Source organism: Lynx canadensis, chromosome D3, assembly GCF_007474595.2.
Source record: "Lynx canadensis isolate LIC74 chromosome D3, mLynCan4.pri.v2, whole genome shotgun sequence".
NCBI classification, from domain to species: domain Eukaryota; kingdom Metazoa; phylum Chordata; class Mammalia; order Carnivora; family Felidae; genus Lynx; species Lynx canadensis.
Genome location: NC_044314.2, coordinates 85202692 through 85228490, shown reverse-complemented (window position 1 = coordinate 85228490; position 25799 = coordinate 85202692). Strand labels below are relative to the sequence as shown.

Here is a 25799-nt window from a genome sequence, read left to right as displayed (position 1 = left end):
CTGATTTTACTCACTTTATGTATGCCTTTGATAGGATTTTGTTTGAAGGGTTCCACCTGTCAAAAGAGTTTGAACAGCATTGTTTTAGAGGAATGCTAGCATTCTGGAGTTGGGAAAACAATGCAAATCACCTTTCTCAACTCTCTATAAATGTAAAAGCAGAGGGGACCAAAATGTACACCCAATAAGCAATTTGCGCTGCAGCAGATCTTGAGATAGCTGGCTCTCTCTCCCCTTTTGTCCTTATCCCATTGCCTTGAGAAATACCCAATGGCTCTAGAAGAGCGATAGGAACAGACTTGAAACCAATCTAAGCCAAGCTGGTGGGCAAAATGCCCCGATCCACACAGCTTATCACTTAGATTGCACAGATTCCCAATTAGGCGATTATTTGAGTCAACTCCAGCTACCCCTTTATCATGAGGGTTAGCACTAAACATGCGAAGGAAGATAGTGGTGTTTGTGGGTGGACTACCAAAATTGGAAAGACAGGATGTCATTTTGGTAACTAACAGGTATAGAATTTGACTCCTCTAAAGGCTCGTGACTTGGTGAATGGAGCAAATCTCCAGCAGATGGCAAATGAACTTCTGCCAACCACAGCGAAAACCTCTTTATCCCACCCGCTCTCCTGCCACACCTAACTTGCCAGGCTTTTTCTGGAAAGGTCAAGCAGCCAGTCTGTCCAAGAACATAATGACTGGTTACTGTTCTCTTGTACACCAGCCCTGAACAACTGGTGTGTGGGCTGGTCCTCTCTGGGAGACACGGTATTTGATGCTGTGCTAATTGGGTGGCTAGAAGAAAAAGGGAATACATTTTAAAATGGCTCCTTCGAATTTCTTCTACAGTTGTACCAAATCCACATCTAGGCTGAATGATTATTAAAATTCTGTATTTGGTCACAGCCAAATACACTATTAAATATCACTTTTAAAGAAACTGGCTGTTGTAACACAAGAATGTGACCTCCAGCTAAAAAAAAAAATGTTTTATTTAAACTGTCAGTATTTTCCAAAGTTTGACATTGGGCAGGAATGAAACTTTCTTAGCACCAGTGGTCCTACTACCAAATTGAGTGTTGTGTCCTAATCGTAAGATAACGACTTGGGTCTTCCGCAGCTCCTAGACTTTAAAAATTCTGGCTGATGACAATGATTTAACTGTACACAATCCCTCCATCTCAAGCTTTATTGTAAGATGCTTTCCTAATATTTTCAGAAGCACTTAAGATTTTTGCCATGTTGATTAATTTCCAGTATTTTGCGTGCCTATTTAAAAATTCTTAAAGCCTTTTGTTAGCTTAAAGAATATAAAGTTCTTCCTGAACTTATTTATTTTCCTATTTATTGCATTCTTTAATTTTTTGATTGTAAAAGTATTCAAAATTAACTGAAGTGTTCATCCTATAACATACATTTATACTTCAAATAACTGTCAAAAAAAAAAAAGACTATCTGCACAACTGAAAAGCTTACCTGTATTTGAAATTATTCAGATAAATGGAATAAATCCAAATGCCATGTCTTTTCAAGCTACTGCATGGACTGGCTGATAAGATCAACAGCTGTCATCCCTGTGACCACCCAAACGTTAATCACACGCCAATTCAGGGATACCAGGAATTCTAAGTATTCATTCCACTGGTTTTGGGATGAGGTTGAAAGCATGGATAGGTTTTCATTTTCACTCTTCATCTGAAGCTCACATACGTAATCCAGCAAGGATGAATGAAAATTGATTTTTTGCCTATGCCTGGGCTGAGTTTTCCTAATTAAGTTCCTTTTTGTTGCCATTGATGTAAATCTTATATTCCTTGGTATCTTAGAGCTGCCTAGTGAGTGCTCGTTATATGTAAGCCAAGTTGTAGACACCATTTGTGGGTTTTCAATCTTCACAATCCCATCAAGGGATCTATCTTACAGGTTAGGAAACCAAAGCCTGGGGTGTCTGAGCCTTCGCATCTAGGCTGATGTCTACATCTGACTTGCAGAACTCAAAAAAGCAGATCATGATCCTTGCAGATTCCAGCTAGCTGGTTTGCAAGGCTGAATGGGCTTTGGGTCTTTTTCTAAGAGGTGGGAGAAATGGGCGTAGAGAACTTGAAACCTTTAAACCTTTTTCTAAAGGCTCCAGCCCACCCTGCCTTAGTTTCGCAGCTATCCTTTTATCTGCACTTCCCAGCAGTTTCCTTTCAAAACCTCCCACCGTGGTCCCACAGTGGGAAACTTATGTGATTTCCCTTCCCTTTCCTCAGTCCAAATCCTGTGTCTTCTTCACGGCTCAGGACTCAATCATTTGTTCCTAGTTCCCATGTCCCGTGTCCCATTTATGTGCCTGTTACTTGAAAAGTATGCCACATCAGCATCTGTGCTGTTCGTTGTAGCTAGACATGGACAGGTCTAGTCAAGTAGGCACAAACCAGTGATTTCAAAAGATGGTTTCAATTATATTATATAGACTATTTAGCTACATAAGGATAGCTATTACCTTTCTGAATGGTATTGTAATGGTGCAGTCATCTTAAGAACAGGGATGCTTAAAAATCACACAGAAGCAAACTAGAATTTAAAATATTACACTAATTGCAACTTCATGTTTCCTGGTTGTTTCCTTTCTATTTGCTGAAAATATCTATAGGTGTTTTATGTGCAGTCAGTGCTCAATTGCTTGGCTGTCCATGACTTAGTATCAGGTCATTACATACAGGTTGCTACTTAGAACCCAGCTGGCCAGATGAGACACTCAACCATGACACAACTGGGATTAATTATAAAGCAAGAGAGAGTGAGGAATACTATTAGGAGTCAAGCATTATTCTTACTGTATCGTATCACTGCATTCAAGATTCACCATGAGGCAGGTACTGTCCCTGTTTTATAAGACACTGTTGCTCAGCATTTAAGTCATTTACTCAAAATGAGAAGGAGAGCCAGACTTGGATGGAGTGTAACCAATGGTTTATAAAGGCAGATGTGACTTCAGGCGCAAATAAAGGTAAGTAAGAAAAGAGAAAGTAAGGTTAGAGCAGACTGGGATTTATAAGGCAAGGTCTCAAGTTTTATTAGCACATGCTAGTTTCAAATTATGAGCCTCTCCTAAGATTTCATGTCCTAAAACAAAGATTGACTTTCTTACCTATTTACCTGGTGCTAGGTTTTCTTTCTGAAAGAATTTTAAGGAGGCTACCACACTCCACATTCTATAACCTGAGTAGAGTAGCCCAATTTTACAACTGTAGAATTCTGAAATCCTAGAAGGGACACAATCGACAATCTGTCCAGGGCACAGATTAAGGACACATGAAATCTGCCTTTGACATAATCAATTACTGCTCATCTTTCTTCCTACAATTAAAGAGACCTGGAAGAGGGGCGCCTGGGTGGCTCAGTCGGTTAAGCAGCCGACTTCGGCTCAGGTTATGATCTTGTGGTCTGTGAGTTCAAGCCCCGCGTCAGGCTCTGTGCTTACAGCTCAGAGCCTGGAGTCTGTTTCACATTCTGTGTCTCCCTCTCTCTGACCCTCCCCCGTTCATGCTCTGTCTCTGTCTCAAAAATAAATAAACGTTAAAAAAAAAATTTTTTTAAAGAGACCTGGAAGAATAGGACAAGGAAGTTAAAAATAGTACAAATTCGAATCTGTCACAGAATGTGGAATAGAAAAGTACAAGAGGTCAGGGGGTCTGACCCCCCTCACCGACTGAGGAGCATGGGTGGGAGGAGAGGGAAGATGAGATGTGGCCAATGCCTCAGGACCAAAGCTTGTTAGTGTAGAGAGGAGACTGGCCCCCAGCAGCCCTGCGCTTTTCCCTCCACATGCCAGCACTGGTTTAAACAGCTCCTTCCTCCAATTCTGAGGTGAACCAGTTTTTAATAGGAGAAAGCACTTTGCAAATGACGTGCTCTTCACCCACTTTTAATGTACTTTAAGAAATTAATATCCACTTGACACACGTGTGACACATGTAACATGACACAACACCGTGTTCCATACGAATTAGGGAAGGGAGAAGAGAGCAAATTACCGTGCATGCTAACACTGGTGGTTGAGCCCGAGAAAGCAAACAGTTGTTCAACTGAGCCCACGCCGAGGGAAAACCACGGATGCAGGGGACACTGCAGCTCACCAAGCCCCATCCCTCCCGAACAACACGGAAGGATGGCTCAATCTCATCACCCCACTTCAGAAACGTAGCTCCATCCAGGTTAGACCACCACAAACATGAGCATCCGTATTATAATCCCTCTTTGCAAAACAGACTATTTGAAGGAAAACAAATCCAAATTGAAACTGTGTGGTTTCCAGAGCAATTTATTCATTAAAATCTATTCAATATGCCATCAACAGTTCTCCTGGGTGTATTGTGCAGATAAATAGACACTGAGAGAATTTAACAAGTTCGTCGTTTAATAAGTCTGAATTCATTTTCACCACATGGTATTGTACACGGTCATCTGTTGAAACAGATTTCTTTTTTAACAGATTAAGTTTAAAAAAGTCATAGATACTGTGAGTTCTGTATAAATTGGTGGATAGTAAGTTAGTTCCTTTGTTTTGACTTATAAGCCTCAACTTCACCGCAGAATAAAGAATGTAGGCCAAAGAAAGCATAATCGGTCACTCGTATAGAACAGTATTGTTTCTATAATTTGAAGCTTTCTGAATGGACGGGTTCAGGCCTGATGTAACTGTAAAAAGATTACTTAATGAATAGACTATATGGAAATTGTACAAAATGTTATTAACTTTAATCATTAATAGCTTAAACAGCACTATGTTACTAATTGCTATTCAAAACCAAAAACCTGTTTTTGAATCCCAAGTGTGGTGTGTGTACATAGCCACGCCACCTTGGACTTAGGGGGTGTGTCAGTACACATTTCAACAGAAACTTTGGCTTTAGGAAAGAGTCACAAACATTTAAAATAATGGCTTTAATTGTCATTTTGAGTATACGGTAGGGGAAAGTGTGCTTTAAATATACATCATACCAGTGATGCTGGCAAGGTTGAGTTAATCCTAATGACAGCTATAAAAACTAGTTTGTACACGACAAGACAATGAGAGAAAAAAGCAATCCCTTTGAAACAAAATTAAAAAAAAAATATGTTCACAGTGGTTTGTATCAACAGTATGCATTTTATGACAATAACATGTACAGACTGAGCACCCTAGGGCTCTCTTTATATTCTAAAGAAAACAAGCATTTACATAATTCATGGATTGAACTAAATTTTAAAAAGATCAATTGTACACTGACCCCTTAGACAGGATAAACTGTCCTGGGGTGTACAGCTTTAACACCATCATTAAAGTTGTTTGCAAAAGGAATAGACAATTAAAAAACAAAACATTTTTTCTTGGGAGTGGAGAGTCTTTCACTTGCTGTTATAACCAGCAAATGCCATTCATTAACTCAAAAAATGGAAGGGGGAGCCCACAAACACACTATTTGAGCAAGCTGACCAATACACATTACAGTTTTAAAAATGAAGGTTATATACTATATGTTACAAGTCCCAACTAGGCAATGTCAAAATGACATCTATTTCTTTGCTTGCTTTGTGATCATACCCCTTGGAGGTGTTACAGGTCTCGTGGCATTCGGCTTCTTTTTCTCTGCAGGCTTTAAAATCTGCAAAGATTCAAAATATGGTGCATTTTAGGAAATATTCTCAACCGCCAATCTTAAGATTTCTTAAATCTCACTCAAATCTTTGTTCAGAAACGTTTTTGGCCATTTAAAACTGCCCCCAAAACTTTGAAGGCCCCACTAACATATTAATATAAGCCAAGCTGACGTGAACATTTTGGTTAAAAATGTTATGATGAACACATTAAATGCATGGACAAATTATTTTGTCTCTGGATAAAATAACAATTTTCTGAAGTCAGACCTTGTAAGTACCTTCAGGCTATCCCTTCTCACACAAAGGAGGAAAGTTCTTTAGAGAGAGCAATGTTTGAGTCTCTCAATCTCTGGGAGCTGCAAGTTCTTCCAGTTAATTGGTAAAACAACATTATACTGCCACTTGACTTCAACGGCTTTATTTGTGTTAATGATTGGGCTAGGTTAGCTTGAAGCTGTATAAGTTTAATCGTAATCAGTGAATGAGAAAAAGATTCAGGCAGACTTTACATGTAAACGATGCTTTTGCGCCAAGTGAAGGCCAAATGATGTCATGGACAATCAACAGGTTTTGTAGAAATGAGAGCAGAGTGGTGGGAGAAGGGAGTAATCACACGGCACATCTGGCACCTGGCGGTTAGTTCTATTCTCACGTACAAGTGGTGATTAATTTTAGCTGAACACACTGATGTTATAGTTTCAGATTTATAGTAAAGAAGACAGGAAATTCTTTTTACCCCACTTAAATAATGCAAAAACAGTTAAATTCAACACTGCAGGAAAGGTTCTCTGATAATTTTTTTCCCTTAAAAGGGGTCCACTCATTACCGAGTTAGGACAAACACTGGTTACAGGAAAGTAAAAATTGAGTCTATTCAACATAGATGAACAGTAGGCAGAAAGTAGTCTCTTTAAATCAGTAAAATTCAGACATCATAATAAGAAGCAATGTTGAAAACATCCTCTACCTGAAAAGAACACATTAGAGTTTCGTCCACACTCATCATGGCACCTGCATTGTCAAATTCTCCACAATAATTGGGTGCAGAAAACAGAGTGACCAACTGCCTCTTTGCAAAAAATTCGTATCCATCTTCAACCACCTTGGAGAGAAAATGTTTTCAGTATAAGTAGGTGTAAATTGTAGGTGAGTAAAACCATTTTTCAGTTTCCCATTGAGTCTGATATCCTCTAGGTCACTTGCAGAGACATTTTGTATGAATAAGCAATACCTACCCACTAAAATCAACAAGGAGAATCTGTGCTCACACACATGCTGTTAAGTGTACATGTAAAATTCAAAATCAATACCTGATGGGCTCTACATATAAGATCCAAATCATGCTTATGGAGAAATTTTGCAACCACTTCAGCACCAAATGTGAAGGACACTCCTCTGTCATTTTCACCCCAGCCTAAGACATCTTTATCGGGGTCAGACCACAAAAGATCACAAAGAAGACCTTGATCTGGTACATCAGTTGGTCGCATAATTCGCCGAATCTGCTCCATAGATTGAAGATCTGGTGATAAACCTATTCAATGAGATGAAAATTGAAGGAAACAGAACTTTAAAAAGGATGTTTGCACTTTAACGGTTCCATTTACTTACATAGAGATGCAATGACTCTAACCTGGAAAGGTTAAATTAAATCCACGGTTAGTATTTTTTTCATGGCTATGCTTTTTTTTTTTTTTTTTTTTTTAAATTTTTTTTCAACGTTTATTTATTTTTGGGACAGAGAGAGACAGAGCATGAACGGGGGAGGGGCAGAGAGAGAGGGAGACACAGAATCGGAAACAGGCTCCAGGCTCCGAGCCATCAGCCCAGAGCCCGACGCGGGGCTCGAACTCACGGACCGCGAGATCGTGACCTGGCTGAAGTCGGACGCTTAACCGACTGCGCCACCCAGGCGATCATGGCTATGCTTTCTTATTTAGCTTTGGTTTAAGGAAAAAAAAAAAACAAAAAAAAAAACTCAACTGAAAAGGCACTAGAATTTATTATATGCACCAATCTGTGGGGCACATTATGTTTAAATGGTATAATAATTAAGATCCAGTGATTTAAAAACAACTAGTCTTCAACTCCTTTGATGATGGTAGTGAACAGTGTACATTCTAGATTTTACTACTGACCATTAGTAAGGACTGGGTGCAGAAGGTGCAGATACTCAGGGGTGATAAGCTTTCCAGGGAACCTGTGCTGTCCAAGGACCATTGAATATATCAGACCAATTCAGATGTAGCTGACTTTCATCTGAGTCTAAAATCACATGCCCAGGGGCTCCTAGCTAGCTCAGTGGATGGAGCAGGAGACTCTTGATCTAGGGTCGTGAGTTTGAGCCGCATCATGAGGATAGAGTTTACTTTAAAAAATAAAATTGAAAAATTTAAAAACCATATGTCCAGCTCTACCAAAACCAGTTAAAAGTATAGGGAGGGCAGGAATAATGGCTTTATTAAAATATATTGTTTTGGCTCTCTGATGGTTATCTAATTTCTGACTATAGATGAAAAGAAATTCTTCTTGCAATTACTACTTCACAGAGCACAACCACTGAGCAAAATCCTTTTAAAATCCAAATCAGGGCACATGGGTGGCTCAGTTGGCTAAGCATCCAAATCTTGATTTTGGCTCAGGTCATGATCTCATGATCTGTGAGACTGAGCCTTATATCAGGCTCTGAGCTCTCAGCACAGAGCCTGCTTGGGATTCTCTTTCTCTGCCCCTCCCTCAGCTTGCACTCTCTCTCAAAAATAAATAAACACTAAAATAGTAATAATAATAATAATAATAATAATAATAAAAAAATAAAAATCCAAGTCATAAAAATTTCTGGAGGATCAAAAACAGACCAAGGAAAGTCTACTCACATTTTCAGTATTCTAGAGGATCTATAGTACAGCATATTAATCGTACTTCATTTTATATTTAAAAACACTTTCTGCTCTATTTTCAAGTCAAACTGTTACAGAGCCTAGAATTCCCTGTAACAAATCAATTTCTTACTTTAGATTTCTAGCCAAATGATCCTGGATGTGCCAGACTGGACCCATGATACAACACATCAGTAAAGGAGAGTTCAGAGGAAGTCATCCCAATGACAACTCATAAATGTCAAAGTGTACACACACCCTTTAGAAGGGACAAAATCTATCTGGAACTAAAATCGGCCCACGAACCTCCATGACAGCAGAATATCTTCTCATCCACGATGGCTGCTATCGGTAAACAGTTAAAGCAGTCTGTGAAAGTTTTCCATAGTTTAATGTTATATCTTCTTTTACCTGTGAAAATTTTAGGATGGTTAAAAAGAGATTGGTGTTCTACAGGTTGATTCTCTCAGGACCATTTCTCCCAAAGCAAGGTGCTAATTACCTTTTAAGTAAACAAAAACCATGCTTTTATTAAAACCCCATTGGAGGTTTTTAGCAGAACTAGATATACTTTAAAATTCCATAGAAGTTTGAGATCAGAATCCCAGATGCAACGATTAAAGATCATTAACCCCCAATAATTATTTGGTAGCACCTACTCTGTTTGAAATCTAGTCTGTTTTGTCCAATCTCAACCCATAAGTAGCTCCTGTGTCTAAACGTAATTATGAACAGATCACACATGTGTCATTCATTACCATCTTCCTTCTGTGGAAGCTTCTGAGAATTAACACCCATCCTATCTCCCACTATCATCAATAGCCTACTGGTACCAGATAATTCCTAGTCCTACATACTCTAGTAGCAGGCACAAATGACTTATAGGGGAATACAGATTTACTGCAGGCACCCCAGGATAACCGTTCCTACAACTGCCACAAAAGCTCACGTTCCCCATAGACACGATGTTATAGGATGGTTATATTCCCTCTACCAGCCCTGTATTCCATACATACTGGAGTCACAGTGTGATCTAGACAGAGCATGTCTTTTAAGGCACTGTTCCCACAAGAAAATCATATTCTGAGTTAAAGACCTACTCATAAACCTTGGAAGCACAAATCTGTCAGAACTGGATTGAGAATGGCCCAATTGTTGGGTGCCTTTGTCTCCTGTACTCTCCATACCAGAAAGACCAAAGATCAAAGCACAATGTTCATTCCTAAAGCCAAGTTTGTCCTTCGTCTCTTTTTTCCTTTCTTATTCTAGGGACATCTACAGGTTTAAAGCTGAATGTTCTTTGAAAATTAGAGACTGGCCCAAGCAGCAGGTTCCTGAACCACACCTTCCACTCTAGTGCAAATCAAGTCGGGTATGGAATTTAGTAGAGTTTGGAATGTAATGTAAATTCAACAAATACTTGACTTCTCCCTCTACAGAGGAGGACTGTCCTTTTTTCTCATGATAGTCTATTTCTCTGCACCTGGGTATAACTCTCACTATGGTTTACCCTGTTTGTATTTCTTGGGAGGTCACTAATTCCCTATGCCTTATCCTCCTTCATTGGAGGTTTCCAAAAGCTGAATAGAATTCCTCTCTACAAAAGGCTGAAAGGGAACCTGTTCACAATCACCACCTCCGATTTCCAATAATGATAATAATGGAAGAACAAGGCTGGGCTGGTCCTGACCTCTATTCATAAAAGTGATTTGGTTCTATCTCCCATTTTCCACTGTATCTCTGAAGGACCATCCAATGGCTCACTTGGATTTTTCCTTTGCCCATATGCCGCATCTGCCAGTGCTGACGAACCCTCTCCCTTCTTAAAGTCTGCTCTGCTCCCTGATTTTTTATTCATGCAACACACTCCAGATTGTCTTGCAGAGTCCTTTGCTATCTTTGTTGCCTCTGAGCATCTTAACTAAGTCCCGGGGCCCTGTTTTCTCTTCTCTCTACATTTCCTCTCTCAAGCTACTTCACACCAGTAGGAACATCTGGCTCCAGAAAGGCTTAGCCTGGATAAATGCCAACGTCTCTTCAAGCTTCCAAATCTGGGGATTCTGAGCCAGAACCCCTAATGCAGTTTCCAATTACTACAGATCAGACCATTCTGGTATCAGAAAAGGGTAACACACATTCACATCTTATCTAACAACAGATACCAGGACTGCAGTCATAAAACTGGGGTGGGGGTCAGGGGGAGAAACCATAGTATAGAAGAACGCTTATTATACTTGTGAAATAAGCCTAGCACTTAAAGCAGTGGTTTTAAATTGTTCCATGAGAGTCTACATTTGAATAAAATTTTAATGAAATTATCGAGTTTTTTAAAAGTCTGCAAACCATGAATTGAAGGCCACCTATGCCAAGGACACTTTTGTGCCTGCAAGTAGACTAGATGGCAAGTTATACCTGCCTGATGGGGGACTGGGGGGAGCATGAGCACAGAGTCAATGAGTCTTGACCAAACAAGAATCAAAACTGATTCCAACCATCTAAAATAACTGTTAAAGTCCTCTGCATTAAATAGAAACTGAAAAGGACATAGCTAGTATCCTCACATTTGGATATATGTCACAACAAAGAGATCATCTGGATTTGAACTTCATCAATGAAAACATCAAAGTACTTGCTGAATAGTGTATAAAAGGAACCTTTTTTTTTTTTTTTTTTTTTTTAATTTGAGAGCGAGTGAGCGCGCGTGAGCAGGGGAAGGGCAGAGGGAGAGAGAATCTTAAGCAGGCTCTATGCCCAGGGCAGAGCTTGTGAGATCATGACCTGAGCTGAAACCAAGAGTGGGACGCTTAACTGACTGAGCCACTCAGGTGCCCCTAAAAGGAACCTTTTCTAAAAAGTAGCAACTATAGCAAATATCCAAAACACAATTTATAAAACTCGCTGCCTTTCATCTCACTACCTTAGGAGTAATAACTGCTTTACTAGTACTTCTCTGATAGACTCACTGTCAAAATTAAACACCTTTCTTGGGTACCTGGCTGCTTAGTCAGGAGAGCATCTGACTCTTGATCTTAGGGTGGTGAGTTCAAGCCCCATGTTGTGTGTAGAGATTACTTAAAATAACAACAATAAACCTTGCCACAGACTCAGTTGCCCTGGTCAGTTCAGAACCCACAAGATTTTTCTTTGGTGATCCCTCCCCACCTCATCTTACCAGATGGGTCTCAGGGCCTTAGACCACCAGGCAAGTATACAATTGTGGGAGAGGGTAGGCAGGAGTAGGAGAGCTAAGTCTAGAAACATAATCTTTCCAGCAGTGCACTTCTAACAAATGAGCTATGTGGAACTGAGATAGAAAAACACATTACAGGGGCGCCTGGGTGGCGCAGTCGGTTAAGCGTCCGACTTCAGCCAGGTCACGATCTCGCGGTCTGCGAGTTCGAGCCCCGCGTCAGGCTCTGGGCTGATGGCTCAGAGCCTGGAGCCTGTTTCCGATTCTGTGTCTCCCTCTCTCTCTGCCCCTCGCCTGTTCATGCTCTGTCTCTCTCTGTCCCAAAAATAAATAAACGTTGAAAAAAAAAAATTTAAAAAAAATAAAAAAAAAATAAAAAAAAATAAAAATAAAAAAAAATAAAAAAAAAGAAAAACACATTACAGGTTATGACTACAGTCTAGGGGAGGGCCACAGGGACAATTCTTCACTGATCTTGTTATCATCACTGGCAAATGCTAGTAACTCAAATTCCTCAACCACCTCTGTCGTCCAAGCCTGAAGCCTCTCCTAGCACAAATAAGCACAAATGGAGGATGGGGTAAGGACTCAACACATTTTTTAAAAAAACATTTTATACTTAACACTACAACAACAAAAACCTCCACCAAAACTGGCAATTTTTAAGGCTTTAAGAATCTTGGTTTTTGTCAATTACAACTCAAAGTGCACCTTCAATTAAACAATCCAAAATGGATAATATGTGTAAAATATTACACAAATAGATTTTTGTTTGTTTTCTAATTTTTCTTTCTCCTTTCAGCACATTTTAGGATAGTAACTGGCATTTCTCCTGGGTACGCATGTGCCAGAAGGAAAAAAAATACAATATCACAAAATTTAAAAAGCAATTATTTGGGGGCGCCTAGGTGGCTCCATTGGTTAAGTGTCCAACTCTTGGTTTTGGCTTGGGTCATGATTTCACGGTTTGTGAGTCTGAGCCCCACATTGGGCTTCACGCGGGTGGTACAGAGCCTTCTTGGGATTCTCTCTCTGCCCTTCTTCCCCCACTCTCAAAAATAAATAAACTTAAAAAAATAAAGATAAAAAGCAACTATTTGTGTATTTCAAGATACCATTTGTAAGAAATATCCAGAAAAGGCAAATCTATAGACAGAAAGCAGGTCAGTGCTTGCCTGAGGCTGTGCTGATAGTTGCACAACCTTATAAATTTACTACAAATCACTAGGACAGATTTTATGGAATGAAATTATATCTCAACAAAGTTGTTAAAAACAAAACTATCTATTTGGACAGGTTCTCAGAATTGTACTAAGAATTAAGTTATCTGTGAATTTTCACAAAAAATGATCTTAAAGAAGTCATCACTGAGACCATTACTTCTTAATCTAATAATCACATCATAAAAGAATCTAGGGCATTATTATACTGCAGCAGCAGTTATTTTTCTACCCCAAGAACGAAAAAACTATGATAAAAACAATTAATAGAAAACACGAGAGACTGTAACATTTCATCTAAACAGTCACAAATCCTAACAGAAGTTATGTGATAGTTCAATTTATGACCAAGTATCTCAGTTTAAGTAACTCTTCCTTAGAGGTAGAAAGTACTTACATTCATCATAAAATCCATAAATTCTATTGATGCTGGCACATTCATGGTTTCCTCTGAGAAGAAAAAAATTCTCGGGATATTTGATTTTGTAAGCCAGTAAGAGGCAGATAGTTTCCAATGACTGCTTCCCCCTGTCCACATAGTCCCCAAGAAACAGGTAGTTGCTTTCTGGCGGGAAACCACCGTACTCAAAAAGTCGAAGCAAATCATAGTATTGCCCATGGATATCACCTAGAAACAAGAATTGTGTTACACAGTAACTTCATACTTCTTGTTCAATCCACTAACAAGCTCTGGAGAGACCATCTTTAAACACTCCCTGCATAATGGGATTGATCTGTAATAATGAGAGTTAAATTTGATGGCTAACACTAATTCCCAATCTTGTATTATATTTCAGTTCATTTCAGTTCAAGTGAGCTTTACTGAAAATTTTAGGCATATGTATATGTCCAGAGTCTCACACAAAACTCAACTAATTAAGAATTAATTTTGTGGAAAGAATTATTAATGCCCAGACAGGCCTTTCTGCCAAGTAACATCGCTTTCCTTTCAGGTCGGCTGATCGATATCAGACCTCTGGCAACTCGGTCCGCAGGGACTGTGTCAGCAGAACTGCTGCACTGCTGCTGAGCCCTGGACTGGTGTGAGCAAAGGCACATACACAACACCCACCAGTTCATTCAGCTCTCAATTTCTCCCTGCTAGATAACGCCAAAGAGCATTTTACTTTAAAAACATCCATATAAGCTTTATCAATGTAGTCAAATATGCTAGAATATAGAACATTACTCAGATGAACTTCAGTTTTTATACAGATTATCTGCATCTATCATGTAGAAACAGATGACAAATGGCATCAAGGAAGGTCTATTTTTAAGCATAACCAGTCTTACTTTAAGCTTAAATAGAATTCCTATATATTCATATAGTTCAGACCTTTTCTTAGCTCTCTATTCAGTTTCATCTCCTTTCTGTTTATATTCCTTTAGTGAAATAGTTTTTAGAAAATCTGAAGCACATCTAAGTAAACTAAATCCATTAATGGTATTTATTCAAAAGCTAAAATTATTTATTTTAAGTAGTTCCAGGTTATTCATAAACAGCAAATGATTCTGCTGGGTAATACAAGCTCATCTCTATATCCTTGAGTCAATCAATCATATAACCAAAAGCTGTTCATGTGCCAAAACCTACCACATATTTTGAGTGGCGCTTCAAGTTCTAGTAGGATAGGCTGACTGAGAAAGATCTCTCGGGACTTTAAGCACAGTCCTCGGATTTCATTCTCCTGTAGCTGGACATTCTTACCAGGCTTGGACCCTCTCACTGCAGAGAAGAAAAACTCCAGTTAGTCAAATGAAGTCAAAATCCAATTTACCAGAAAAATTACAATGATCTGAAAAGGCACAAGTTTTAATGAGGAGTCAAAAACACAGTTTAACTGGCTTTCTGACTTGACTCTATTTTCTCAACACTTATAAAGAACATGGTTTTAATGACTAATTACAACTATAAAATCTTAGACAGGATTTCATCATTTAGTTACATCTTCTATACCAAGTTAAGACTTCTTATGCTGTCCTGAACAAGGAGCCACGCTCTGTATGAATACTGTTAGAAAAGGTCTTCCTTGCAGAAATCAGACTCCCTGTGGCACAGCTCGAGGCCTCCGTTTGCATCCAAGCCACACAATTGGCTTGTTCACCTGCAGCCTGCCCACCAGGCCATTGCTTTTTGCCTCCGATCTTGTCTTCTCTTCTCCAGCCTTATAAATGAATCAGTATGTGTACAGCAGGGGGTTTCAGAGATTGTCATGTTACTGAGTTGCTTCTAAGAATTTCTTGTTTTAAAATGTGAGATTGGGGGGCGCCTGGGTGGCGCAGTCGGTTAAGCGTCCGACTTCAGCCAGGTCATGATCTCATGGTCCGGGAGTTCGAGCCCCGCGTCAGGCTCTGGGCTGATGGCTCGGAGCCTGGAGCCTGTTTCCGATTCTGTGTCTCCCTCTCTCTCTGCCCCTCCCCCGTTCATGCTCTGTCTCTCTCTGTCCCAAAAATAAATAAACGTTGAAAAATGTGAGATTGGTAATGCTCAGAAGCCTGCCCCTATCAGTGCTTTTCAAAGGGTGATAGGTAATCTATTTTCTTAAGAGTTCTATGAAAAAATGTAGGTGTTGTTTGCATTTCACTGAAACACACTTTAATGTTCATTGTACATATTTTGCCATGCAACCTCGGAGTCTGCATCTGTGAATACAATCATGACCTTACAGGGCAAAGGATGTCCATGAATGATGTAAGGAAGGTTTCCTAGTAATCTGAACAAATAAAAAGAAAAGGGAGAAAAGAAAACATGGTATAGTACTAGGTGTTGCCCACATCCAGGCATTCTTGTTGGAGTTCTGTTCACTATCAAAGTTGAGCACTCCAGCTCCGTAACAGTTAATTTATCAGCAAGTGGGCAGGAAATGAAATTTTGTTTTGATTTCAGTTGTAACAGATTAGACAGTCACTAACTACAGATTAAAGAATTGCTAATTTTACCTTAACTTTACAGTTATCCAGTGGCCTGGTTAAATACAGGGATTGATTATCCTCAACTTGCAATCAGTCCTAATACTCGTTTTGCATAAAAGACTAATGAAAGCAGGCATTCTATGAACTACAAGCGAAGCAAAAACAAAGAACCAGACTAAATATAGAATGTTACGTCACATCCCTCCACCATTAAGCCCAGTATAAAATGATTTAGTTTTAGCAAAACCACAAAACCCATCAGATTACATTATTGTTGCTAATTTAGGGGTGCCTGGGTGGCTCAGTCAGTTAAGTGTCTGACTTCGGATCAGGTCATGATCTCACAGTTTATGTGAGAGATCAAGCCCCATGTCGGGCTTCCCACTGTTGGCTGGAGCCTGCTTCGGAGCCCCTATTTCTGTCTCTCTCTGCCACTGACACTCCCCCTCCGCTTTCTCTCTTAAAATAAACAATTATAAATAAATAAATAAAGGTTGCTAGTTTAAATTTCATCAGTTTTGGAGGCTTTATATTCCAATTACAAAATCATTCAGTCTAATAGCTGAATAAAAACAGTAAGTTTAACTGCTTTGTTCTGTAAATATCTGATGTTACAGAGTGATAAAAATTACAAGTAAAAAACCCGATTGTCTGTTGAGAACTTTTTTCCATTAAAAATGTCTGTGTTAATTGGGTGCTCAGTCGGTTGCGTCCAACTTTGGCTCAGGTCATGATCTCACGGTTGGTGAGTTTGAGCCCCGCAATGGGCTCTGCACTGCCAGTGCAGAGCCCACTGGGGATTCTCTCTCTCCCTCTATCAAAAATAAATAAATACACTTAAAAAAAGACTATGTCCAAGTTTGAGAAATCCTGTCCTAGGCAAAGCCATTCTTCAACCTGAATAGCCACTGAAACCCTGAGTTCTCTGAAGAAACAAGTTTGAGCAGAAATGGAACACTGTGTGGAGGGGGTTTTATTTTTTTCAATGAACGACAGTAAACAAGAAAAGATGACAAGAGGGAAGGGCCAAGCTCTTGAAGCACACAATGAAGAGAAAACGTTAAGGGTGAGCAATGGACTGGGAGCCGGCCCCAAGTTTCTGTATGTTCTAGAGCCTGAGCAAATCACTACTTTGAACCCCAAAATATGTAACTCAAGTAAACAACTGCCAGTCTCCTTCTGATACAAATATTACGAAATGAGAAGCAACGAAGAGGAAAGCTCAGTAATGATAACGTTTGAGGGAAGATATGGAATAGACACACATATAATACTACAGCAACTGAGCAACAAAAAATGGTTTTTCCAGGACCACAGTAATTTTCTCTCTAGATACACACAGTGAAGAACTCAAGAAACGCTCCTGATGGAAAGACGGTGGGATTCCTGTTTCACTGGCCAGAAAACCCCAATCATTAGCAATTATACCACAAGTCAGCCAGAAGTTTGGGCAGACAGCCCAGCAGGAAACTTTATTTTTGGCTAGGAGGGGACTCCTAGAAGCTTCTGGTTTTCAACCTCAATCTTTTCAGCAGAGCCCTTTAAGTCCTCCAGAAGAGTATGCAATAATAACTTACACCTATATGGAACAAAAGCTATACTTTTTATAGGAGAACGCTATAATAATAAATCAGTGCCATCAGATTAAATCAATCTTGCTAATATAAATTTTACTGGTTTTGAAGGCTTCCCACTACAACCTTCAGACATAGTTTAAGTTTTCTTGTTCTGTTTTCCTGTTTGTCCTATGAGTGGAGTGTATAGATAAGTAAAAAGCAATATTGCCAACATTTAAAAATTATCCTCTACGTGAATAAGGATTAACTGCAGTTTTTCCAGAACAGATCAAGAATTTATATCTGAAGGACAGTGCTCATTAAAAATAACATGGCCCTGTGGTGCCTGGGTGGCTCAGCTGGCTAAGCCAACTGAACTCATGGTTGGTGAGTTTGAGCCCCGCATCAGGCTCTGTGCTGACAGCTCAGAGCCTGGAGCCTGCTTCAGATGGTGTCTCCCTCTCTCTCTGCCACACCCCCCCCCCGCCCCCAACACACTCTGTCTCTCTCAAAAATAAATAAACATTTAAAAAAGATAACCTGGTCCCAAGGCTTCTTGAATTCCCTACAATTAGCTCAAGGAATAACATTATAAAAACGGAAACTCTGCAAAAACCACCATCTACCAATTGGCAAATACCTGTTCATCCTTCAAGGACCGCCCTGGAGAGCCTCTTCTGTCTACCTCCTCTCCCTTCATAAGCCTACTTGCTTTCTGAAATGCTCTCACGACACCTGGACACCACTCAGCACACGTCATACTTAGTACTTTGTACTGTGATTGCCATTTCGCTTTCACCTATTCATCTGAGCCTCCCGGCAGACTAGAAGCCCCAAGACCACACCACTTGCTCAGCAGTGTACATGCCACGGCCAGTATGTGGCAGGTGCTCAAAATTTGTTGTGTGAATGAAACCTGGATAAATCTCTAAGTGCTGATGACTTGTGGTATCAGAATTAAACACGCGTACCAGACTACATACTTTTGATTAGTTAAAAAAAAAACCAACAACCCGTGTCTGTTCTTTAAGTTAAAAATCAATAGTCATTTTCCTATCAGCCTTTAATAGAGCATTTTTCTAGTTGTAAAAATCCAGGATTACTCTTAAATTTCAAGTTGAAAATGATAACAATTAGAAGATAAAGATTTCAAAATGTGTTTTAGCAAACCAAACGCACACTGGATATTTCTTAAAAATGGCCATATGGCAGGGGGTGGGGGGCGCCCAGGGGGCTTAGTCAGTTGAGCTTCGACTTTGACTCAGGTCATGGTCTCGCAGTTTTTGAGGACTGGTTTTTGAGTTTGAGCCCCGTGTCAGGCTTGCTGCTGTAAGCGCAGAGCCCACTTTGGAGTTTCCCTCTCTCTCTGTCCCCTGCTCTCTCTCGCTCTCTCAAAAATAAAAGATTTTTTTTCAAAAATAAAAAAAAAGATGGCCATATCGACCAATAGCACATAAATCTACTTCATTATTTTCGACGTCCATCAAATAGAATTACTTACTAGTTGTAGATAACATTTACTAAGCACTCACCATGTGCTGGGCACTGCACTAAAGGGCTTTACGCTGCCATTTAATCCTCACAGCAATCCTATGAAGTTAGGCTCTCACTTCTGTTATAGCCTGGGAGAGGTTTAGTGACTTGGTCCAAGGTCACAAGAGCTTTTAAGCACAGCGGGCCCCAAAGAACTCTAGGTCTAGTGGTGCTTCTACCATACTACTTTCCTCCCAACTGAGGATTTGTTCTTCTTTAACTTCCAAACCAAAGGAGCTTTTATAGGACAAACTATCAAAACCCTAATATATGGTCACTGCTCCCTAAGAAAGTTCCAAGATGGGATATAAAATCATAAGGCATCCTTACAAATGAGAAGCATTAAATCAGAACTAAATTAGGCAATCTGTTAAAACTGTCAATACTTATTAACTATGCTTCAAACATTCAAGAGAATAGGTGTAGAGTATCTACTATGTGCCAGACCCTCTGGCGGATGCTGGGGATACCCTGGCAACAGGATGGACAGGAACCTTAGCCTTTCTCTTGTGGAGGACATGAAAAATAAGACCAACTAGGTAACTGCATCTTGTTATAAATGCTACAATGAGAACTCCCTCCCCCCCCCCATAAAGATTATAAAACTAAAAGGTTTACCTTAAGGGTGTCTTCAATATCATTAAAAACACAAAGGCTTTTTAAATAAAAATATCTCTATTTTATCACTAGTAGCTACAAAGAGAATTACAATGCAGCTCTACTCAATAAACATCAGTCGATACTTACCTTGAGGTTTAAAGCCCTCACTGTACTCTGTGCATAGTGGGAGAAAGGTTCATAAAAAAAGAGACCCTAGGTGGAAAATTCAAGACTTGTCACCCCATGTCACCTTAAGTAGTAGCCAAGGTAAGCTCAAGTAGTAAATATCAAATTATTTCAACAACTGCCAAAGGAATCCAAAATATTCCAACAAATAAGAATTCCACTTTCCAGATGGAGTGTTTCTCATAAAGACAGATGCTAGGTATTGCATGGAAATCAGTAGGTATTGTGAACATGTATAGGTTAGTGACCAAATACATTAATTTAGACCTTAAACATACAACTTTGTAAACACTTTTCCCTTTACCTGGCTAGAAAAAAAGAATTCTGAAAAATGCATCATGGCTGTTAACAGCAAAGGCTGTTCTGTAAAAACTTATCTATTTATCTGGCAAATCACTAACATGAGCATATGATAAAAACTTCCATGCAATTTTATCAAACTGACAAAAACTTGAAATAATAAAAAGAATGTTTTCGGTGATTATTTGCAACACCAGCTTTTTCTTACAAGTAACACTAACTTTTCTCACAGCTTGCCAACAAGCAAAGTAGAGATGAAAACTATGCAAGGAAATTTAAGACTACTTTGGGATTATTTATGAATAATAAAAAGTATTCTTCTTGCTCTTTAATTAGAAGTCCCTTAATTGTTGAGGGGTGCCTGGGTGGCTCAGTCGGTTAAGCATCCGACTTAGCTCAGGTCATGATCTCACAGTCCGTGAGTTAGAACCCTGCGTCGGGCTCTGTGCTGACAGCTCAGAGCCTGGAGCCTGCTTCAGATTCTGTGTCTCGCTCTCTCTCTCTGCCCCTCCCCTGCTCATGCTCTGTCTCTCTCTGCCTCAAAAATAAATAAAAACATTAAAAAGAAAAGAAGTCCCTTAATTCAAAGTCTTACTGAAGGAATGGCATACACAAAAAAAGCCCCAGATGCATTACAATGAAGTTTTAGAATCTATGAATGACACAACCAGCAGAAAAATAAGCCAACACAGATTTTGCTGTTTTAAGATAATCTTATTAAAGCAGGTGGTAATCATATTCACTGCAGTGCAGAATCAATAACTTCACTAAATAGAAGACAGATTTAGGAAAGGAAGACTTCAAACCAAGACAAACAGGGAATATTTGCAACATTAAAACTTTCCCACAAACAACTGAATTCTTTTCTGCAAAAAATAGAAAAGACAAAAATGTTATCAAGAATCCTTTGGTTTTATTGCAAAGTCACCAGGAGGAAGACTTCCCACTTTCGGGCCATCTTAAAACTGTTTCCTCACTATACCCTCCCCTCATTGACTTTCCTAACTGCTGCCCTTATACTTTGGCCATTTTTAAAAAAAATTATTTTATTGAAGTATAGGTGACACACAATGTTACATTAGTATATACTTTGGGCATTTAGCGGTGATACCAATTTTCTCAAAATAATCAGGATATAGTTGCAAAACACTTATCTACTTGCTCTCAAAATATTTTGAGTTTTCTACACCTAGAGTGAGCCCAGTTTATTGAAAAGCATTTATCTTTTCAGTCTAACAACCCATCTTGATAAAACACTACTAACTGGACTCGAGGTCTGACCCTACATTTTATGAGTGGTTTTCATTTTCATAAGCCTTAATATCAGTGACACCCATTCCACTCTACACAAGGGATGCCTGCAAATCTTAGAGCAGTGGAGAATTTGGGAGATTTCAGGTAAATCAAGACCACTAAGTAAATCATCTGTTCCTACATGCTTTGGATACAGGGGTCTGATCCTAAAACTTAATAATTCATCCCAGAGTTCCATAAAGTCCAAAATTATGAAATCTTTCCTTATTCATCATGAATAAGATTTTTCCACAGTTTTGAAGCAATTCACATCAGAATATGGTCTCCTTCACATATCAATCTTTAAGGTCTCCTAATAGCCCTGATTTGTAAATGAAGTGAATGAAATGGTCAAGTTGGTATAAAATCAGTACCAACCACTGCCTTGCTTCAGGATCGGTAATCCTCACCTACCTCAAGTAAACTGGCATTGGCACACATTTTTGCAGAACAGGTCAAAGATTATTATAGGACTGCAGCGTCAAAGACATAAAACAATCTCACCAACTAAACTCTACTTCGGCAACAGATTACTAATGCGTGGCCCAGCACTGTTTCCACCTCACCAGCTTGGGAGAAGGAAAGCCTGGCCTTTGCTCCCGTGGCTAACATTCCCTCAAACACAACATCATGACGCACACCATCCTGTTAAGATTTCACTGATGCCTCCTGCTACTGACAAACAAGGGGACACTTCAGGCATAAGGAGAGCAATCCTTTCCATGCTGTGGGTTAGGACTGGTGCAAGCTTCAGTTCGTGTCTCCAAGAGATCTTTCCTCTCCTGCCTCACAGGAGAGGGTGAGGCTTACTGCAGACACGCAGTAGCGGGGACAGCAGGGAAGAGCAGAGGTCTCACAACACAGACTTCTTGTAAATTAGGGAGTTAGTGACACAAACTTGGGTATCACTGTCTTTATCAACAAAACGCCCTATGGTAACTGCTTCCAAGAAAAACCTGTATCGTTAAAAGCATGACCTATTAAAAAATAATAAATGCAGAGGTCTCATTAGAAAAGATTACTTTTGTTTTCTTTGATCAGAATTTTACTAACTGTATAAACATGTTTCATATTACACCAAAGAGCTAAACACATGGGGCACTGAATTTTAGAGAGTATCTGAACACTCATTATTTTCAGATGAACTCTTACACATCAGAGGATTAAAGTAGTAGGTGCTTTCTGAGGGCTGGGGCAGAAGTCATTATTTAAACACTAAAGTAAGTAGGACAATTATGCAAAGCCTGACAAAGTCTTGCAGTCTGACAATGGCCATCTTCAGAGCCAAGATGCTTTTTGCAAATCAAGATGTGAAATGTTACACTGCCTGCTATGTAAGAAAAGTACCAGCCATCACTGCTCCCTGAACCAGCTCACTTACAAAGTTAAAACTCTGCCCTCTCACTTTTCTCTAACATGGTAGGAATATCAGACCAAATCAACACCTGACTTATTTTCTCTCTAAATCTCCCAAGTTTTAAGGTACAGGCAATTAAATAATTGAACATTAGTTAAACTACGAGTTTCAAGTTTTATCACCAGCAAGGCAAACAGCCTGGATAAAGCTTCCGAGATGCATCACATAAATGATGCCTCAGCTAAGTAAAAACAACTTAAGAGTTTAGAGTAGAAAACAACTGCCAAGCTGTACTCTAAATCAACACGCTGTTTTTCTTAAATAAGACCTCGCTTTGAGTTGCCTTGTCAGTACTATTACTGAGCCACTTCTCAACTAAGCTTGCACAGTCTTTGACCTTTTTATTTTTTAAGTTTATTTATTTTGAGAAAGAGAGAGAGAACACGCAGGGGAGGGGCAGAGAGAGAAAGAGAGAATCCCACACAGACTCCACACTGCCAGTGCAGAGCCCGACCTGTGGCTCCATCTCAGGAACAGTGACATGAATGCTAGAGTCTAGAGTCGGAGGCCTAACTGAGCCACCCAAGCGCCCCCAATCTTCCACCTTACATGAACATACAAAAAGAGATCACAAAACTCCTATTCCATTGTCAGATATACTTACACCTTAATTAAAATTCTTAGGGGAAAATGTTTTGGGGGCATTACCCCCCAAAATCACAAAACTTATTATCAACTTCTAACATACATACATATATATATATATATATATTCACACACATATAATCTCCTCCCTCAATGGATCATCTTCAACCATTTCTCTGCCAAATTAACACTGATGAGAAAAAAGGGAATTTAAGCATATAGTACTGTGCAGGTAGCCCATTCTGAAGGCATTAAGATACAATGTTTTATATTAATTTCAATGAAAAATGAAATAGTAAAAAAAATCCAGTTTTCAAGTGCAACATAACATGTAAAGAGGAACTATTAAGAAATGATTGATCTCATTTTAGATGATCTAAGTTCATCAAGGTAAATTTCTTAGCATGATTTTAAAAATAAGATTGAAATGAGAAAATCTCTTATGTGAATAGAATTACAGGCAACATAGATCTTAAGTTAACAAGACTTAAATGGTTTTAAAGTTCTGATGATTCTAATCAACACAGATTCCAATTTTTGTTTCCTCAGTGAAATAAAGCCCATCTAATCTAGAGACACATAACCCTGCACAGACAGAAGTTAGATTTAAAATGAAAATATTTAATAAAAAGTTCCTTTCTTACTGCAAACAGTTTTAATTGGTTTCTGTGGCCTTATATAAATCAAAGGACTATATTAACTAGCATGAAAATACAGTTCTTATAATAAATGTCAAGTACTTAACGAGTGACAAGTTTTTCACACAATGCACTGACATTTCAGGGATCCTTATACACATTCAGTGAGGTTTTCCTTTAAGAAGGTATAAAAGTAAAAAAACAAAACAAAACAAAACAACAAACAAACAAAAAACCCCAGCACGGATTAAGATATTCCCAGGGGTTTCATTTTAAATGACTTATTTAAAAGACCTGCAAATCCTAGAACCAGAGTTACCCCAATTGTTCTTAGTCTGGACTCCATCCCTCAAGCATTTACAGTGCACTATTTTAAGAGGACAGTATAAAGGCAAAAAAGCAGTGAAAACTCAGCCAAACCTACATTATCCAGCGCCCAAATCAAGAAAGAGATTTGAATTCTCCCAAAGCCTCAGAAAAAGACATTAGCATTAGACCTGGAGGAGGTGGGGTGGGGGGATTCACTTCCACGACCCTCTTTGAAATCCAAACTTCATCGGTCTCCCAGGTCAGTATCAATCGACTGTCAGGCACCTCAGGAGTCTCAGGTCAACCAAAATCCAAGCTTTCTTTTAACCTCTGCCTAACCGCTGAGCAGCTCCTTCCTTCAGACACAAGGTGGGTTGAATGTAGCAAGTTCTAACTCCTGGCTGCCTGGGTTTGAAACCCGACTGTCACTAATGTGTGACCTTGGTCAAGTGACTTAATGTCTCTTGTGTTTTAGTTTCTTCTGAAAAACAGGAAAAAAGACCAGCACCCACCTCTCAAGGTTGTTGGGAGAATGAAACTGCTCTATGTCTGACACATAGTAAGCGCTTTAGAAACGCTGACTATTGCCATGAACGTAATTATGAGATGAATGCAAAGCCTCATTAATACAGAGCCTGGCACAACCGGAAAGATAACGAAACTGTCACCATCGCTGGTTTCAGGTTCAGTGGCACGTTCAGAAAAGAGCGCGGAGACCTCTTCAAGATAAGGATAACTTAAGAAGAGTATTTGGGAGGGCAGGAGGGGATGGGTTCCAAGATCCTCCGGAGATATGAACATTCGTCACCAAGTAATAAGAAATGGGCCGCCCGACACCAGCCCCACACAAAAATAAGCAAGACAGGAAAGAAGCCCCCATAGCCGTTGGAACCCACAGCCCCATCAAATTCCCTTCCGAGAGGACGAGTACCAGAAAGTAAGGAACACGCCGTCCTGCAGGTCGGACCGGGTCCCCCAGCCCTCTCGCCTCCAAAGACTGGTCCCGTTTGCGGGGCGCAAGGGGGTACGGACCGGAAACGTGGGGGTGGGGAGCGGAGTTTTCAAATCTCTGGGAAGAAGGCTGCACCTCTGAGCAATGAATGAACGGGGCCGGGAGGGTCTGCGGGGTGGGCCGAGTGCCGGACCCCGGCCGGCCTCCCTCGGGCTGCAAACCCTTGGCGCCACGAGCCAACTCGCGGGGCTCACTCCCCTCGGCGCTGCAAGCCCAACCGGCCTCCCAATTCCCCCTCCCCCGCGAGCCCCCGGGGCGCCCGCCTCCCCTCAGCCCGTCTGCCGACCCCTTCACCTTCCAGCAGCCGTTGGATGATGCTGTCGATGTTGAGTTTATCTATATCCGCCATCGCCTTCCCACCGCCGACCCTCCCGCAGCGGCGCCGCCGCCGGCTCGCGCCCGGGACTCACACCTCCTTTCCCACGCCACGAGCACAGAGGCGGCGGTGGCGGCGGTGGCAGCAGCCGCGGCGGGTCCCCCCCCCAACCGCCCCGCTCCCTGCTTCCTCCTTCTCTCCCCACTGGAACCACGAGAAGAA

At 40.1% G+C, this 25799-nt stretch overlaps 1 protein-coding gene across 2 annotated transcripts; it reads right to left on the bottom strand.

Annotated features, from left to right (window-relative positions):
- PPP1CC (protein phosphatase 1 catalytic subunit gamma) lies at positions 1 to 25799 on the bottom strand. 2 transcript variants are annotated; one of them, XM_030336411.1, is made up of 8 exons: positions 25556 to 25799; positions 14514 to 14645; positions 13317 to 13547; positions 8816 to 8920; positions 6941 to 7164; positions 6598 to 6732; positions 5575 to 5635; positions 1 to 56 (listed from the first exon to the last, which is right to left on the bottom strand). In XM_030336411.1, the coding sequence occupies exons 1-8, from the start codon at positions 25608 to 25610 to the stop codon at positions 16 to 18; spliced, it is 984 nt and encodes a 327-aa protein (XP_030192271.1). In that variant the 5' UTR covers positions 25611 to 25799; the 3' UTR covers positions 1 to 15. The 2 variants fall into 2 exon arrangements, with proteins under 2 accessions (XP_030192271.1, XP_030192270.1); XM_030336410.1 differs by lacking the exon at positions 1 to 56 and adding an exon at positions 4294 to 4688.

Bases quoted from the DNA above. Each gene is read 5' to 3' on its own strand.
- PPP1CC (XM_030336410.1), bottom strand. From the start codon at position 25,610: ATGGCGGATATAGATAAACTCAACATCGACAGCATCATCCAACGGCTG. The intron at 5,636-6,597 runs GTAGAGGATGTT...GAATCTTTGCAG, and splicing joins CTCTAATGTGTTCTTTTCAG to ATTTTAAAGCCTGCAGAGAA. The intron at 4,689-5,574 runs GTATGATCACAA...ATCTTTTTACAG, and splicing joins ACCTGTAACACCTCCAAGGG to TTACATCAGGCCTGAACCCG.